Source organism: Lynx rufus, unplaced genomic scaffold, assembly GCF_022079265.1.
Source record: "Lynx rufus isolate CCGP_SWC_20201006 ecotype Redwood Valley unplaced genomic scaffold, mLynRuf1.p SCAF_17, whole genome shotgun sequence".
Classification (NCBI taxonomy): Eukaryota; Metazoa; Chordata; class Mammalia; order Carnivora; family Felidae; genus Lynx; species Lynx rufus.
Genome location: NW_025814831.1, coordinates 50169445 through 50189666, shown reverse-complemented (window position 1 = coordinate 50189666; position 20222 = coordinate 50169445). Strand labels below are relative to the sequence as shown.

Here is a 20222-nt window from a genome sequence, read left to right as displayed (position 1 = left end):
GTATGACTTAAATCCTATACAATATATTGAAACATATTTTATCACCCCAAATATGGTCTATCTTATAAATGCTCTATGCCCACTTGAAAAGCATATGTATCACACTACTGGTCAGACTAAAATGTCAGTTAGGTCAAACTGTTTGGTTGTACTGTTCAAGTCTTCTGCATCCTTACTGATTTTCTGCCTATTTGCTCTTCAAAATTATTGTGAGAGGGGTATAGGTGACTATAACTGTGGATTTGTCTATTTTCCTGGAAGTTCTATCAGTTTTTGCTCATTTATTTTGAAGCTGTGTTATCAGTGGCTTAAACATTTAGGGTTGTTATGCTTTTTATGAAGTGGCCTTAAAGAGGTAATAGTCTTTGCTCTGAAGTCTACTTTGTCTGATATTAATATGGCCACTTCAGCTTTCTTTTCAATAGTATGACGTATGTTTTTCTTTTCTTTTACTTCTGACCTATTTGTGTTTTTATAAAAGCACATTTCTTACAGGCAGCATCTAGTGGGGTTTTACTTTCTTCCATTCTGACAATCTCTGCCCTTTTTATTTTTTTAAAAAACTTTATTTAATAAAAATTTTATATATTAGGGTGTACAACATGATTTGATACACATATACATAGTGAAATGATTATCTGAATCAAGCTAGTTAACATATCATCTCTTCATAGTTACTATGTTTTTTTTTTATAACAAGAGCACCTGAAATTTACTCTCTTAACATATTTCCAATATTCAATACAGCATTAACTGTAGTTATCATGCTATACATTAATAATCAATCTATATGACTGTAATTTTATACTCTGACCAACATCTCCTCATTTCTACCCCCGGGCCCCAAACTCTGGTAACCATCATTCCACTCTCTGCATCTACGAGTTCAACTGTTTTAGATTTTACATATAAGTGACTCATGCAGTATTTTGTCTTTATGTCCCTGGCTTATTTTACTTAGTATAATGTCCTCCAGCTTCAAATATGTTGTCACAAATGACAGGATTTCCTTCCTTTTTATGATTGAATAATATTCCACTATATGTTACTTAAAAAAAGCAATGAACTTCGGAAATTAAAACACAAAGAAAAACAATCTGTCAGTAATTCTCTGCTATGAGTGTCTGATTAGTTTTGTATTTTATGTGAACACAAAAAAGTACATTTCCATGTTATGGGAATACTACAGAAATATACATATATATATTGGACAAATTTACTTTCATATATTTCATATATACATACATATACTGGCAAAATTTACTTTCATGTGTTTCTTATGTTTCATATATTTAACATTCAGATTTGACACGGTATGCTATGCCTTCTAAAGCATGAGGAAAGCAATACTTAGAAATGACTAGTTTTCTCTTAAATCAAGTCAATCTCCCAGTTTCTAAAATACAGAAGAAGAACATATAGAACACCAAATTCATTTCTAAACAAATTACACAATCTAGGAAATGTAGGGATAGAAGCATCAATTAACAATTTGAGTTATAAATTACCAAAATAAAAAATGTAATCACGAATTAATTCCTAATCTAATATGCCTTAAAAGATATGAACAAAATTACTACTTGCTGATCTTCTAAATGAGGAGCCTATTTTCTCTTTTCTTTTCTTTTGGGATTATCATTTTGCAGTTTTCAACTGTGAAACTATAACTGCCTTTCTATCCACATAAGCAAATGTAGTACCTGTAAAGTTTCTCTGCATACATAGGCTATCTGCAATTCTGATAATGGCCCAGTAACTAGGAAAAAAGAGAGACCACATAGTTACACATGTCAATAACACATTACAAACAGTCCATCTTAAAAATGACAAACTATTGGGGCGCCTGGGTGGCTCACTTGGTTCACTGTTCGACTCTTGATTTTCAGCTCATGATCTCAGTGTTTGTAGGATCAAGCCCCATGTTGGGCTCTGTGCTGACAGTGCAGAGCCTGCTTGGGATTCTATCTCCCTTTCTCTCTGTCCTTTCCCCCACTGACACTATCTTTGTCTCCCTCAAAAATAAACAAGTAATCTTTAAAAAAAATGACAAAGTATTAACAAAACTTCTATGTATATAATTGGATGGCTTCTCACCATGAACACACATTATTCTTATAATCAGGAAACAAAACAAAAGGAAAGTTGAGAACCTTAAAATGTACTTTAAAAACAGAAGATTTACTCCATAACAACTTTGGTCTGTGAAAATATAAGCATTCATTACTTGCAAAGTGCAGTAGTAGGCACCATAGGACAGTCTATAGAAAACAACAGACATGATCTTAATCCTGAAAATTTTCTCTAAAATAAAACCAAGAAAAGAAATAAACATATGTAATGAATTATTGTTATATAGAGTGGAGAACCATAAGAGACCAATTGTTGAAATATACCAAGAGGAATCATACACATAAAGATCAAGATATTACTTTAGTATAATCCTTTCCTATATTTTTCAAACAGGAAGGCTTGATCCAGTACCTTATCTAAGAATTTAAAAAGCAACCAGGTTACTTCTGACAACCAGGTCTCTATTACAAAATATAAGATCTTTCTGTAAGTACCTAACCAGACACTTCAGAATTATGCCTTCCAATACCATGAGAGAATATCTGAAATCTGGTGTTTGCTGACAGTGAAACCAAATCAGGTACTTACACATAATCGTTCTTCAAGAGAGATATTTTACTGTATTATTTTAATCACTGGCTCTCTACATCTACTCAGGAACATAAAATTTTGATTCCTAGTAACTTGATGGAATAGTAATAAAAGAAGGGAAGGCATCATCTTATTAACTGTTTATTTTAAGTATACATGTTCTTGATTTCTACTGCTATCTAGTATACGATATACAGGGATGGACACTTCTTAGATTCAATTTAACTAAAAAAATATCAGGTTTACTAATGAAAAGTAGAAATATCAAGAAGTAAGATTAATGTCTTAAATTATTCATTAAGTTTAAAAGGGGAAGTAGTAAAAACAATGGCAGCTATATAGGTTTATTTATCCATATTCTTGAGTTCTTGTTCTGTCAGTGTGAATAAAAATGATAATCATTATATAAAAACTTTTCATATAAATGATAATTCTTCCTAAAATCACAGGAAAGAATTTTAAATTGAGTGGCACAGAGTTGTTTTCTACCAATAATTCTTTTTTTTTTTTCATTTATTTATTTTTGAGAGACAGAGGGAGACAGAGCACAGGTGGGGGAGGGGCAGAGAGAGAAGGAGACGCAGAATCTGAAGCAGGCTCTAGGCTCTGAGCTGTCAGCACAGAGCCTGATGCGGGGCTCGAACCCACAAACTGCGAGATCATGACCTGAGCCGAAGTCGGATGCTCAACCGACTGAGCCACCCAGGTGCCCGTACCAATAATTCTTTTAAATCAGACACATGGTAAAATAAGAGAACAATAATTCTAGCATGATATAATACATAGGAAAATGACTAGTGTGTAAAAAAATGGATTTGTTCTTGTTTTAAAAACTCTGTAATATTTTATATAATTGTAGTATATATGTGGTGCTAAAAATTATTTTAAATAAAAAGTATCCAGACTTTAGACATCAATCACAACTATTTTTTTTGGTCATGGGTTATTTGTTGTGACAGAATTAGGTAATTATTATATTTATTAATTTATAATTAAATAATACATCAGTACATTTTCATTATAATTCAAAATTTTACTTAGGAGTCCCATTTCTCCCCTAGAAGTAATGACTTACCCATTTGGGACACATCTTTTCATTTTGTTGTGCATTAACATTCATATGTAATGTGAATATAAAAAATTATATTTTTAAATGTCTAAGTGTTATCAGTTATGCTATACATATTTTTCATGATCTAGTTTTTCCATTTAAAAAGAGGCCTTGGGGAGATACAGCTAGTGGATATAAACGGAGCTACTTTATCTTTTTAAATGCTTCACAGTATTCCATATTGTAGGTGCAACATAGTTTATTTAACCATTGCTCTACTAATTTTTTTTTTTTTTATTTTTTATTTTTTTTCAACGTTTATTTATTTTTGGGACAGAGAGAGACAGAGCATGAACGGGGGAGGGGCAGAGAAAGAGGGAGACACAGAATCGGAAACAGGCTCCAGGCTCCGAGCCATCAGCCCAGAGCCTGATGCGGGGCTCGAACCCACGGACCGTGAGATCGTGACCTGGCTGAAGTCGGACGCTTAACCGACTGCGCCACCCAGGCGCCCCTACTAATTTTTTAATTATTATTATTATTTTTTATTTAGAAAGCAGGAAGGGGCAGAAGGAGAGGGAGAGAGAGAATCTTAAGCAGGCTCCACACTCAGTACAGAGCCCAGTGCGGGACCCAATCTCGCAACTGTAAGATCATGATCTGAGCCAAAATCAAGGGGTGGACACTCAACCCACTGAGTCACCCCAACTGACTGATAGTTTAACAATCTGAGCTCTACAAGCTACAAATTATTTAAATATTATTTACACCTAAAATTATTTAAATTATTTAAATATTACTTACACCTGAAGAGCACTTATTTTTACATCTACTATGGTGGTATTTGTTAACTGGATGACTGAAATTTGATAAGGCTGTCACATAAAGCTTTTAGCATAGAAATGTTTGAAAATATTTCAGATAATTCTTAATAAACTATACAGTACAAAGTTGCAATGGGAGTTTTACTATTCCATATTTAGTTAAAGAAAATAGAAATTGTTTTATAAGGATCTGTGTTTAGTCTCATTAACTAAAACATCAGGAAACTGTCAAAAACAAAACAAATTGGAAGCTAAATTGTAGAGCCAAAACAAAGACTATTTCTAAATGGTTATGGATAATATCTAATTCAACTCAGAAAACTGCCTAAATTAACAGAATGTTCAATAAAATACTTCAAGTTTTTGAAAATATATTTTTTCAATATTTTTAAAAAGTTTATTCCTTTATTATTTCTGAGAGAGAGAGAGAGAGCGCACATGCACAAGTGGGGGAGGGCCACAGAGAGGGAGACACAGAATCCAAAGCAGGCTCCAGGTTCTGAGCTGTCAGCACAGAGCCCTAAGCAGGGCTCAAACTCATGAACCATGAGATCATGACCTGAGCCGAGGTTAGACACTTAACCAGCTAAGCCACCCAGGTGCCCTGAAAATTATACATTTTAATACAAAAATACATCAACAACTAAACCTAGTTGTTTTCTTAGTTAGGTTAAGTGATTTCTAAGATAGATATACAATTTCTTTTATGTGAGAGTTAACCTTTGTAATTCAATTCTTATTTACAAAAATTGAGGCAGTTTCAAATATAGATAAAATACTTCCCTAGACACACATAAGATTTCCTAGAGACTACATCTAAAAAGCAAAATTTGGACTGTATAAGAACTTCTGGATTTCTCAGATCAGGTTTCAGAAAATTTACTAAAAAACCAAAATAAATAAATAAATAAATAAAGTTTAGATTTCTTTTATGCAATACTGCAGGAGCAGAATAGAACAATGTAAAAACGGTATATGTACCCATCAACATCCCTGGTTAACTAGAAATGTAAAACAACAATCATTAAACTCAAAGTTTGTTTTTAAAATGTAAAGTCAAATGAACAGTACCATGGTAAATATCTTGAAGTGATCCGCCACCACAGTATTCCATACAAATCCACAGTTTTTCTCGACTAATAAGAGAAAGAAAATTATATTAGCTAGTAATTCTCAATCACTGAAATACCCTTACAATAAATTATATTTAAAAAAAAAAAAAAAAGAAAGAAATACCCTGAAGGCTTTCACTCTTCAGCACACCAAGGTTCAGAATGGATTACAGGGTGGAACAGGAAACTGCCCTGGCAGTCTCTCTTCCAGATTCAGAAGAGCAGAGTAACTTCAGTTTTGCTCCCATCTTAAATGGTTTAGCATAAGTTTTATGCGATAAAACACTTGTAATCATTCATAATATTTATTGTCAGATAAGGTATAAATGTATAAATGGAGATGTCATTATTAATATAACAGGGGAGACTACAAGAAAACCTGAGAAATTTTAGAACTTCAGACAATATAACTTTAAAATTTTATATGTATAATAGCATTTACATGAAAGGCAGGGAGAGTGGTAGTAAAGAAATACAAAATTCAAGGAGAGCAGATGTTGTTTTTTTTTTTTTTACCTGAGATAGCTCCCAAAGTAGGCAACAATGTTGCAATGTTTACATTCTTTAACCATAAATATTTCTTGTTGAATCAAAGAAAAATCATCTCCTGAAATACAAAATGATAAAACTTAGTAACAAAGTTACGTTTTGAGTCATATATGGGAAAAAAAAAAAACTTTACAGTAAATGTTAGAGATGAGGAATTAGATACTCAATATAAGGGAATATAAACTGCTACATTCTTTCTAAAAAAGCAGAAGCCTTAAAAATACACAAAATCTTCGAACTCATAATTTCACTTAAAAAATTTTTTTTCTGAAGGAGATGTGCACAGAGATAAATGTTTTCTACAATGTGACTTAATGGAAGAATGAGTAAATAATTTATGGCACAGTTATACATATAATGCAGTTAAAACATGTTTCGATATGAAAATATGTTCATGCTATGTTAAAAAAGAGGTATTTTATATATGTTATATAAATACATATGTATAAAGAAAGAAATATCTTAAAAAACTTACACAATGTTTTATGTCCAGGCGGTAAAATTAAAAGTAATTTTGCTCTGCTTGACTTATCACTTACCATATTTTCTAGTTCATGCCACGAAATGGGAAGATTTCATTCTCTTTTTGTTGTTGTCTTTTGTTTTTAGTGTTTATTTATTTTGAGAGAGAGAAAGAGAGCATGCGAGCAGGGTAGGGTCAGAGAGAGAGAGAGAGAGAGAGAGAGAGAGAGAGAGAATCCCAAGCAGGTTCTGTGCTGTCAGCACAGAGTCCAACACAAGGCTTGATCCCAAGAACCATGAGATCATGACCTGAGCCAAAATCAAGAGCCGGACACTTAACAACTGAGCCACCCAGGTGCCTAAGATTTCATTCTTTTTGATGGTTAAGTAATATTCCATTGTATATATACCACATTTTCTTTATCCATTCATCAGCTGGGCTCTTTCCATAGTTTGGCTATTGTTGATAATGCTGCTATAAACATTGGGGTGAATGTACCCCTTCGAGCCTGTATTTTTTTTTACTTCACTGACATGCAGAATTTAAGAAACAAAATGGGGGGTTCCTTGTTTAAGAAACAAGATGTACATATGGGGAGTTGAGGGGGAGGGAGAGGAGAGGGAAACAAACCACAAGAGACTCTTAACAATAGAGAACTGAAGGTTGATGGAGGGAGGTGGGTGGGAGATGGGCTAGATGGGTGATGGGTCTTAAGGAGAGCACTTGTGACGAGCACTGGGTGTTGTATGGAGGTGGTGAATCAGTGAATTCTACTCCTGAAACCAATACTGCATTGCATGTTAACTAAAATTTAAATTAAAAAAAAAAAAAAAGTAGGGGCACCTGGGTGGTTCAATTGGTTAAGCGTCTTGACTTCAGCTCAGGTCATGATCTCGCAGTTGGTGAGTTTGAGCCCCACATCGGCTGTCTGCTGTCAGCACAGAGCCCACTTTGGATTCTCTGTCCCCCACTCTCACCCCTCCCCCGCTCACGAGCTCTCTAAAAAATAAACATTAAAAAAAAGTAATTTTGCTTTCTTCTTATTCATATTTGCCAATTTATCACAAACTTGTTTGCCAATTTATCACGTTTATCACAAATTTATCACCAATTTATTCATGTTTGCCAATTTATCACAAACTTGTTTGAGTTATACAGGAAAAGTTAACAAAATGAAATACTTGTTAGGAATGCCTGGGTGGCTCAGTTGGTTAAGCATCTGAGTTTGGCTCAGGTCATGATTTCTCAGTGAGTTCAAGCCCCACATCCGGCTCTGTGCTAAGAGCTCAGGGCCTGGAGCCTGCTTCATATTCTGTCTCCCTCTCTCTCTGCCCCTTCCCGGCTAGTGGTCTCTCTCTCTCACTCGCTCTGTCTCTCAAAATAATAAACATTAAAAAAAATAAATTAAAAAAATGAAATACAGGTTAGATATGGGAATTTCGTAATTATTATGGGAACACCACCTAAAATGGCACTGTCACCATACCATCAAACTTCATTTTGTATAGTAGTCTCTTTTTTTCAAGTTTTTATCTTAATTATAGTTAACATACAGCATTATGTTAGTTTCAGGTATACAACACAGTGATTGAACAATTCTATACACAGGTATACAATATAGTGATTCAACAATTCTATACATTACTCACTGCTCATCATGATAACTGTGCTCTTAATCCCTTTCACCTATGTCACCCACCTCCCCTCTGGTAACCATCAGTTTGTCTCTATAGTTAAGTCTGTTTTTTTTTGTTTCTTTGTTCATTTATTTCTTAAGTTCCAGATAGGAGTGAAATTATACGGTATTTGTCTTTCTCTGACTTATTTCACTTAGCATTGTACCCTCTAGATCCATCCATGTTGTTGTAAAAGGCAAGATTTCACTCTAAAACAAAAACAAAAACAAAAACAAAACACCCTATTTCATAATCATCTGCCAGTAGAAGGGGCTTAATGGAGATAATCTAAAACAGATGATGATCTGTGTTTCCCATTATCAATTTATGTAGAAGTAGGGAGTAAATCCTGCAAATTACAGTAAAAAGCCTGCTCACCAAGGTGCACAGACTGTCTTTGTCTGCTCCTGGGCACCAGAATATTGTTTCTCCTTGTATCTCACTCCTCTGTGAGGAGTGCCTTTTCCATTACAGCATTAAAACATTCTTTACACATGCTAATCTCCAACAAGCAGGCTAGATTCTAGTTTATCCTTCACTTTATTAGGAAGCTCTGAATTACACATGAAAGAAGAGTAAAGAATCACCTAACTTTGTTAATATATACTACTCTTTGGATTTCAGTCTACTCGTTTTTTGTTTTTTGGTTTTTTTTATGTTTATTTTTGAGAGAGAGAGAGAGAGAGAGTGAGTGAGTATGAGCAGGCTAGGAGCAGAGAGAGAAAGGGAAACACAGAATCTGAAGTAGGCTCCAGGCTCCGAGCTGTCAGCACAGACGCTGATGCAGGGCTCGAACTCACAAACTGAGAGATCATGACGTGAGCCGAAGTTGGACGCTTAACTGAGCCACCCAGGCGCCCCTCAGTCTACTCACTTTTAAATGTGCACAGAAGTCATATGTGAACTGTGCTGAAAATGCTTCAGTTAAGTCTGGAATTTAGAACAGATTTTCTCACAGGAGTAACTTCACAAATGATGCCTAACTTCTTTTTTTTTTTTTTTTTTTTATAAAATTTTAAACAGAATATGTTTCACCTCAGTAGCCTAAACATGCTTATGATTTTATTTATTTTATTTTTAAATGTTTTTCTTTCTTTATTATTTTTGAGAGTGCAAATGGGTGCTGGACAGAGAGAGAGAGGGTGACAGAGGATTGAAGCAGGCTCTGTGCTGACAGCAGCGAGCCCGATGTAGGGCTTGAACTCATGAACTGCGAGACCACGACCTGAGCTGAAGTCGGACGCTCAACGGAGCCACCCAGGGGCCTAGGTGCCCCTCTTATGATCATTTTAAACCATATTTGTACCATTTTTCAGAACACACAAAATTGCATATGGGCAATTTCCACTGCCTGTGCCCCTGGAAGGGAGCAGAGCCACAGATAATATAAAGGTTTTTTTTATTTCCAGGGGCGCCTGGGTGGCTCAGTCAGTTGGGTTATATATAGCTCAGGTCATGATCTCGCGGTCTGTGAGTTTGAGCCCCGCATCAGGCTCTGTGCTGACAGCTCAGAGCCTGGAGCCTGCTTCTGATTCTGTGTCTCCCTCTCTCTCTGCCCCTTCCCGGTTTGCTCTCTGTCTTTCCCTCTCTCTCTCAAAAATGATAAACATTAAAAAAAAATTGTGTTTTTCCAGTGAAGTCCTTTTATTTTTTTAATTTTAATTATTTTTAATTTACATCCTAGTTAGCATATAGTACTATAATCAGTGATTCATCCCCTATATATAACACCCAGTATGATGCCTAACTTCTTAATGGTGTCTAAATTCTTAAACTGACTTATAAAAGCCAATAATATGGCTGAACTAATACTAATAATAAACCACTATTTCCTGGGGAAATTTAGGTGAGGTCCACCCCACAACTGTGGTCTCAGCAGAAGCTATGTGAGCTATGTGGGGCCTTGGTGAGGCTAAGCAACAGTTTTTTACAGTTGTAGATGGAAACTAGAGTTCACAAGAATAGGTCATTAATAACTCAGATGTTTGAGGACTGCGGCTTCTTTGATATATTTAGTGAATAAACTCTATTTTTTAATATATTCTTCATATATCTGATTCACCATTGTCTTAAGATTTAATCCAAAGGGGTTAGAATCTTCTCTGAATTGAAACTGTACCATGGAACAGACTTACATAAAGATAATATTTCTGCAGTCTATCCTGAAAGGCAGATAAGCTAAATGTAGTTATTTATTACAGAAGTAGCTATTCTTTGATGGCTTATATCAGCTTCTTCAAAATGATCTAAATTGGGGTTTATTTTATTCTTCTGATTGGGTGATGCCAGACTACTGTTTCCTTTCCTTGAAATATACTATAAAATCCACTGGATTCAGACACTTCAGGCCTAGAGGTTCCAGCTCTGTTGTTCATGTATAAATGGGTTTTGAGGAGTTTATTTTCTCAAAAAAGAGAAGTTTTATTCTTCATACTTAGGCAATGTGAAGATGAGACTAGCTGAGAAATACAGAGCCCCATGTCTGCAGTTTTGACTAAGTACCTGTTATTTCCTTCTGGAGGTCTTGCTAGCCCCCTGAATTTAATATGTCCCAAGATACCAGTATCTTCTTTTAAAAATCAATTTTCTCTTTGGACTTTCTATTTGTGTTAATGACACTTATTTTCTAAGGGACTAACCTCTGGCAGCCTCTCCATAGCCCTCCTAAGAAAACTGACCTCTATGCATCAAGAACTACAATTTGTGTCATGTGATCTTCTACTTGCTGAAGGCACAGAGGTGGATAACTGACCTAAAAGAAATGAGATGAGCTAATTATATTTGGTCTCTGTAAAATCTGAACCATGGAGACTAAGTCATTGGTAATCAGCAGAATCACATTAAAAGTGGAATATTAGAGTCTATGAATGACGGTGGCTAAGGTTACTAGAGATGTACTGAAAACCTGGCTTATGAGTACATCTTTATATAGGAAGGGAAAGATCCACTAGAGCTTGAATGTGTGCCAAAGCACAGGCAGAGACAGCTGGATCAGATAGCTGATCACCGAGACCAGAAAGTTATAACCTCAGACTCTTTTAAGGGTGGGTGATTATGTCTGGCTGGCTGGCTGTCTTAAGGAACTCAGCCTGATACTCCTAGGAAAAGAGCAGCCCTCTTTAGCCAAAAAAGTGATCCAACGAGAGAAGGATGGAAGCTGTGTGTCTGGGATGGTTGACACTGGAACGAGTCCTGTTTCTTAGTACTCTTAAGATTGGCCTGAACCCTGGAAGGTAGCTATAAAGAAGAAATGGACAGTGCAGGTATTGGTTACTTCATTCTGGTTCTAGATGGTACTGACACTGGGATTTGCATTTTTAATTTTTTTAAGTGTTGCATTAGGGTTCCCAGTTAGAATGTTCAGTGACCACCAGTGCAGTGATTGCAACCTCTACCAGTGTTGCAAGGCTAATATTCAAAGATAGATTTGGTAATAAGGGCAACAAGCGTTGCAATGTCCTAAAACCCAAGTTTTAAAGAGGGAGAAACTCTACTGATGGCCCTTGTTCCTAAGCCACCTCCTGTCTATCATCATACTACAACCCTAAACTACCATTTTTTTAAAGTTTTGTTTTTAAAGTTTATTTACTTATTCTGAGGGGGGGAGGGGCAGCAAGGGGGTGGTAAGAGAGAATCCCAAGCAGGTTCTACACTGACAGTGCAGAGCCCGACTTGAGGCTCGAACTCACAAACTGCAAGATCATGACCCGAGCCAAAAATCAAGAGTTGAACGCTTAACTGACTGAGCCACCCAGGTACCCCTAAACTACAGTTTTTAAGTGGATTGAGCAGCCCATTCCCCCCAGCAGACTACTGTATAAAAAAAAATGTAGCCTTAACACCTGGGGTCACTTAGGTGGTTGATTTTTGCTTTCAGTTTCTTAGTTTTGAATATAATTAGCCAATGTCAGTGTTTATTCAGCTACCAGCTACTTCTGCTATAATCAGTCCATTAAGATTAGGATCAGGTTGGACTTCTGTTAATACCACACTTAAGGCATTTCTAAAAACATAAGGAAAGAAGAGAAGCCTTGGAAGGCAATACACTAGAACTATATAGGACGCACTCGTTGACATAAAAAGCACAGGCATTCACATTCTGGAAATAAACAGGAGTAAACTGGTTGCACTCTTCGTGTAAGAGTCCTCTGGATTATACCTGGATTCAATATTCTTTTAAGGGTTTCTTGCAACCAAACAGGTCCTAAAAGATAGAACTTGGGAAAGGATTAAAAGCCCCCTTTTAATAATGCCCCCTTAAAAAAATAAGAAAGAAGGGAAGGTATTAGGTATTAAAAATCTGGTTGTGACAAAATGAAAGGCAGCAATAAGATTCACTGCATGCTCCCTCAAATAATATGGTAGCAAATCATGGATTTAATACTGAGGTCATCAATTAAACCAGTATCTATAATTACATGAGCAGCTGCTGATCTACAGCAATTTAAGGGGCTTAGAGTTGAGCTATAGCATGGTTCCTTTAGCAACACAGCAATAAAAGGACAATGCTAATTTCTAGAACATCTGGCCCAAGGCATAGAGAGAGAAAAAGCACCATTATGAAATCCTAACAGCCCAAATCAGAAAGTCATCTTTGGAATTGCTGAATCATGACATCATACCCTCAGCTGACTTTGCAACTGCAATAGGTTTAAAAAAAGGGGGGGGGGGCTGACAAGTGGAATGGGAATATCTGGGAGATCAGATAATTCCCAGGCCCCTGGAAATATATTTACTGTAATGTTCCTCTTTCCAGCAAAAGACGTACAATCAACTCTGTTAAGGAGTGGACTCCCTATTGAGGTGTGGCCTATGATTAGAATGTCAACACAGCATGAGCTAAAAACTATATAAGTCAGAGCAAGGAAGAGATTAAATTCAGGAATAACTGTTGACTTCTAGGGAATATATTCAAAAGCTAGAGTTTTTTGTTTGTTTGGTTGGTTTTGTTTTTTTCTCCCACACCCACTCACCGCCCACTAACAGTTTGGAAAAGAAGCTATTTCTATTCTTCAGAAGTTACCCTAGAAACTTTAATGTGCATATTTTCCTTGGTAAAGGCTACATATAATTCCTATCTTTACTCCCCCTTTCAAACAATACAATAACATTGGAATGCTTTAACTCTATTACTTCTTCCCAACTCATTCTATTGTTGGCCAGAATATTAGTTCTTTTCTCGCAAAGATCATCTTCATTATCCTTTTGTATATAGGTATGCTTTAGTTTTTTGAGATTTACTCATATTTAATCACTTTCTTTTCTCTTCTTACTTTTTGCATCTCAGACTTACCACCTGGTATCACATTCCTTCTGCTTAATGTTTATCTTTTAGAATTTCCTTTAGTGAGGTTCTATTGGTGACAAACATGGTTAGCTTCTGTATGAAAATGCCTTTATCCTGCCTTCATTATTAAAAGGTATCTTCATTGGATGTACAATTCTAGGTTTATAGTCCTCTTAGTTCTTTGAAGATATCCACTGTCTTCTACCTTCATTGTTTTGGTAAGTCACTGTTAAGTCTTAATAGTCCTTCTTCTATAATGTCTTCTCTAGTTGATTTAAAGATTTTCTGTCTTCAGTATTTTGCAGTTTCACCATGACATATGCAAATGTGCACTTTAAAAAAAATTTTTTTTCTGGCTGGAATTCTTAAATATTTGGTGTTTCCTGTCAGTTCTGGAAAATTTTTCACAATAAATGCTTCAAACATTCCCTTTGCCCAAATGTATCCCTACTCTGATTAGATCTCAGTTAAATCTTTTCACTCTATCTTCCATGTATTTTACATTTTCTTATTTTTTGTCTGCTTCTCTGTGCTTGCTATATTTTGCACAGTTTCTTCATTGCCTCTTCAGCTATGTCTAACTTGTTACATCTGTTGAATGTTAAATTTGTAATGATTTTTCATTTCTAGAAGATCAATTTGGTTGTTTTAAAAATCTGCTCCTGAACAGGAACCCTCTTGCACTGTTGGTGGGAATGCAAACTGGTGCAGCCACTCTGGAAAACAGTGTGGAGGTTCCTCAAAAAATTAAAAATAGATCTACCCTACGACCCAGCAATAGCACCACTAGGAATTTACCCAAGGGATACAGGAGTGCTGATGCATAGGGGCACTTATACCCCAATGTTTATAGCAGCACTCTCAACAATAGCCAAATTATGGAAAGAGCCTAAATGTCCATCAACTGATGAATGGATAAAGAAATTGTGGTTTATATACACAATGGAATACTACGTAGCAATGAGAATGAAATATGGCCTTTTGTAGCAACGTGGATGGAACTGGAGAGTGTTATGCTAAGTGAAATAAGTCATATAGAGAAAGACAGATCCCATATGTTTTCACTCTTGAGTGGATCCTGAGAAACTTAACAGAAGACCATGGGGGAGGGGAAGGGAAAGAAAAGTTAGAGAGGGAGGGAGGCAAACTATAAGAAACTCTTAAAAACTGAGAACAAACTGAGGGTTGATGGGGGTGTGGGGGGTGATTAAAATAAAATAAAATAAAATAAAATAAAATAAAATAAAAAAAATCTGCTCCTTCCAACAGTTTACTTTTTACTCATATTTTCATGACTTTTTAATTTATCTAATCATATCATATATTGAGTATATAATTCCAAAATCTGATGTCTTCATGTTCTGTTGTTGTTTCTGCTGGCTCTTGCTCAAGGTACCTTAATTCCTTGTGTCTTCTGTGATTTTTGACTTTGAACTCTTATTTCTTGGAACTTTATCTATTGGAATTCTTTGAAGCTTGGGTCAAAGTTGAGAAACTATACTTGTTTCTGCTAGGTGGCTGAGTGTGCTACCCTAGGAGACAAACTGAAAAACAAAGGTTTTTAAAGCCACACACAGTGCGACTCCAATTCAAGACAGGCAATATTTTTTTGATAGTCATTGGTTGGGCAATGGGAAAGTTTATTTCTAGTTTACCCATACTAAAAGCCTTTGGGGGTGCTAGGTTTTTGCAGGGTAGTGATTCTTCACCTAGGATGGGTGTTGGACTTTGTCTCCTATCCCTATTGCCCTCTGTGAAGGATGTAAAAGGCAAATCACAATTTTATTTGGTTCAAAAAAGTTTCCTCAAGATTTAAGCCAGCCCCAGTGTCCTCCTGCCTATTTCTCTAGGTTTTTAGAATTTGATTATTCTTTACTTTCTTACAAGACACTCAAGCTCTTTGTATCTGTTTCCTCACCCATAAATGAGGATATAATAAAATCACAGAGGATTATTTTGAGAATTAACTTGATATTTCTAACATACATATTAAGTACCATAGAAGTGTGTTACTATTATTTCTACTGAATTGGTGTATTTTAAAAGATTAGAAAACTTTTAATCTATCCTGTTTTGTGTTTTTTACCAGTAGTAAGATTAGGTAAGGTACTGGCTATGGAGCAATTAAAAGGTAAAATCTAATTATTTTTTTCTATAGCTTTTAATGTATCAATTCTGAAAATGAGTAAGTAAAGCAATTGTTTTTGCTTTTTTATAAGTAACATGAAAACAAACTCTGGAGGACAGCTAAAATGTACTTTTTATTAGAATTATCAAACCATTATATAAGGACTATGTATTAGACTTACTAGTTTTATCCCATTAAAATTTGAAATTGTATTTTATTTTTTTAATTTTTTTTTACAGTTTTAAATGTTTATTTTTGAGAGAGGGAGAGAGAGTATGCAAAAGTGGGTGGTGGCGGGGGGTGGGGGGGTGGACAGAGGCTCTGAAGCAGGCTCTGTGCTGATAGCAGTGAGCCCGATGCAGGGCTCAAACTCACAAACTGTGAGATCACGACCTGAGCCGAAGTTGAATGCTTAACTGACCAAGCCACCCAGGCATCCCCCCAAATTGGATGTTTTAAAGTACTATTTTTCCATTCTTAACTAATCATAAAATCACCTAGTAATTATAGATTCCTAGGCTCACTCTCTACTTTGTGAATCAGAATCTTCAGGAGATTCCTAACATCAGGCAAGTTTCAGAAATACTGTTTTAAGTAATGCTGTTTGGATAAGTATTTTCTGAGTTATAAGTACCTGATTTATAAAGTTTGTAAAAACAGCCACTTATATTGACACAACTATTCTACTCCAAGATGATGCATCCTCATTCTTTGTTTTGGAGAAGAGCAAACCTGTCAGACAACTTTAACGTTTGGCTGCTGGTATACATAATTATCTGATTTTTAAATATATATTAATATATTAAATATATTTACATAAACATATACATATAGAAGTATATATAGAATATATATAGAAGTGTATATAGAAATATATATATATATACACTTCTTTTGCACTACTTTTCTTCACTCCTTTGGGTGGTGGGAAGGAAAGAGGGTGATGAACATGCATATATGTAATTTCTGTCTCACCCTCTTCTGACAGTTAATTCCATATCAGGCAATCTTTCTTTCTCACAAATACATCTATTTTCCTTAATCTGCTTACTCATTTCTATCATCTAATTCCTGGTTATTTGCTCCAGGAAAATCTCATTCTCTACTCTCTTTGTTTTATGCATGGACAAAAATTCTAAACATGCCTAGTAAATTAAAAAAAAAAAATTTAATGTTTATTTTTATTTTTGAGAGAGAGAGAGACAGAGCATGAGCAGGAGAGGGGTAGAGAGAGAGGGAGACAGAGAATCTGAAGCAGGCTCAAGGCTCTGAGCTGTCAGCACAGAGCCTGACGTGGGGCTCGAACTCACATTCCAAGATCATGACCTGAGCCGAAGTTGGACACTCAACTGACTGAGCCATTCAGGTACCCCAAACATGCCTAGTAAATTTAGAAACTACTATTGTAACATCTACTCAAGAAAAGGAAAGTCAAAGTCCTGGACCAACAAATATACAAAGAATGTACCTGCTACTACTAAAGCTTTTGCAAGTACCTAGATATACTCTTCAAAATGTCCTTAAGATTTGATTTTCTAATATCTTGTGGAGGGTTTTTGCATCTACGATTATGAGAGACACGGGTCTGTAGTTTTTGTTTTGTTTTGTTTTTTGTACTGCCTTTGGTTTTGGTACGAAGGTAATGCTAGCATTATACATAAAGCAGGCATGTAACATTTATTGGGTGATGACCCTGCTAGGCACTAGGAATGTATTAGTAAAAAGCAAACAAAAACAGACAAAACACTTGCTCTCTGGGTGGGTGTCAGAAAGCTAAACAAATAAATACGTGTCAAGTAGTGATAAGTGCTAAGAAGAAAAGTTAACCAAACCTCAGGAACACAGAATGAAGGAGTTAAGTGCATTTTACATAGACTGAATGGTTGGAAAGGCCTTTCTAGTAGGGTGATATTTGAGGAATACAGATGAATATAGTGAGGGAGTAGGTCAAATGGATCCCTGTGAGAATAGTAGGATACAGGATATATATATATAGGATATATGCTATCTTATACTATCCTATAATACTATATAATATCCTATATACTCAAATACTATATATACTCTACATCCTCAAATACTATACATACCCTATATAGAATATACATAGTATTGTGATATAGTACAGGATATATATATATACATATATATATATATATATATATATATCTCCTGTATATAGGATATCCTATATAGAATACATATATTCTCAAATACTATATATATATCTTATATGGAATATATATAGTATTGTGATATAGTATAGGATATATGTGTGTGTATACACACACACACACACATATGGCACATATATACATAGCATATATATATATATGGCATATATATATCCTATACAGAATATATATAGCATTTGAGAATATAGAGTGTGTGTGTGTGTGTGTATATATACATACATATATATATATATATATATATATATATAGTATTTGAGTATATAGGATATATATAGTATTTATAGGCTACAATATATACATTTATGTGTGTGTATGTATATATCCATATATATATAGGATATATAAGATATATATAGTATTTGAGGATATAGATGAATGTAGTGAAGAAGTAGGTCTAATAGATCCCTATGAGAATAGTATTCTAGACATAAGGAACAGCAAATATACAAGTTTTAAAGCAGGAGTGTGTCTGGCACATTAGCAAACAGAGAGAAGCCCAGTGTTTCTGAAGTGAACCACAACAGTGGTAGAAGATGAGATGAGTGAAGGATTAGAAGGCCAGATCAAAAATAGCCTTTTCAGCCATTATCATAAGGACCTTGGATTTTAATCCAAGCAAGATGCAAGCCTCTGAGATTTTTGAGCAATATAGTATCTTGGTTTCAGAAGGATTGCTCTGGTTGCTGTGTTGAGAACAGATTCAATATAGCCTAAGGGGGGTGGGGAGGGAAAAAGTTGGGGGGGTGTTGATATCATAAAGCCTAAAGCAGAATGATCATTGAGATAACTCATGCTATAGTTGAAGTGGCTTACACCAAAGTGGCAGCAAAGAAAGTGATGAGAAAATTAAGTCTGGATATATTCTGAAGGTGGAGTTTTTGAAGGTAGGAATGTTTATTTTTTAAATGTTCCACAGGTGATTTTCATCCACCCTCCTTCCCTTAACAGAACCACTATTATAATTCCTAGTAAGCTGTCTGAAGTTATGCAGTTATTAAGTGGTGGACAATGTTTAGAACCCTAGCAATCTATCTCCAGAGCCCCAAACCTATTCTGTCTCTTAAACCCCTAAAACTCTGTTCCTTCATGTGACCATGTTTTGGAGAGGGCTATAACCTTGACTAATACCATCAAAATATTCTTTAATGTTACATATTGAACTTTCACTAAGTTTAGCATATTTTAATATTTCCACAAAAAGTGAAACAAGATTTACCAATCGTTATTTCAGCAAATAACAATTGGTTTATGCTTTTCCTATCTTTCGTATTTCCACTAAAAGTACTGTTCATATTTCCTACTTTAATCTTCTATTAATAAATATTCACAGGAAACTATCAGAAACATGTCTAGTTCTATATGGGTATCAATAATGGAAATGACTTTAAAAGTAAATAAAACTCTTTTATTTCATATTATTGTATCACATTAATATTGTTATCTTACAATAGTCTAGTCAATGTGGAAAAATATAAAGAATAAAATAAAATTTACCCATAAATTCACTATCCAGAGACATTCACCATTCACATTTTGATGTCTTCTTCCAGTCCTATAAAATATTTAAGTTTTCTCCCACCATATACACAAATTGGGACTCCTACTCTACAGTTTCACAACCTATTTTGTAAACATTGTGCCACTAAAAATCATTTAAAAGGCATCCAAGTTGGAAAGGAAGAAGTAAAATTATTGGTTTGCACATGACATGATCTTATATGTAGAAACTATAAAGATTCCACAAAAAAACTTTTAGAATAAACAAATTCAGCAAAGCTGTAAGATACAAATTCAACACAAAAAAATCAGTTGTGTTTCTACACATTAATAATGAATAATCAGAAAAGGAAATTAAGAAAACAATTCTATTTACAATAGCATCAAAAAGAATAACATACTTAGGAATGAACATGACCTAGGAGGTAAAGTACACTGAAAACTACAAAACATTGCTGAAAGAAATTAAAGATGACACAAACAGAAAGACAGCCCATGTTCAGGAATAAGATAATTTACTACTGTTAAGATGTCAATAAAATACCCAAAGCAATCTACAGATTCAATGTAATCTGTATCAAAATCCCAGTAGCATTTTCTTGGGAGATACAGGAAAAAATCATCTTAAAATTCATATGGAATCTCAAGGGACCACAAATAATTTTGACAAAGTTGGAAAACTCACACTTCCAGATTCCAAAACACATTACAAAGCCACAGTAATAACAACAGCATGCTACTTTGTGAAGGCAGACATAAAGATCAATGGTAGAGTGGAG

General features: G+C 35.0%; 1 protein-coding gene across 3 annotated transcripts in view; it reads right to left on the bottom strand.

The window, feature by feature from the left end:
- Positions 1-20222, bottom strand: part of MAP4K5 (mitogen-activated protein kinase kinase kinase kinase 5) — a 113531-nt gene that overhangs the window by 55686 nt on the left and 37623 nt on the right. For all 3 annotated transcript variants that reach the window (XM_047079687.1, XM_047079688.1, XM_047079689.1), the window contains exons 3-5: positions 6165-6255; positions 5608-5672; positions 1701-1756 (exon numbers count right to left, since the gene is read on the bottom strand). In XM_047079687.1, the coding sequence (XP_046935643.1) occupies positions 1701-1756; positions 5608-5672; positions 6165-6255 (212 nt within the window). The remainder of the gene's footprint in view (positions 1-1700; positions 1757-5607; positions 5673-6164; positions 6256-20222) is intronic.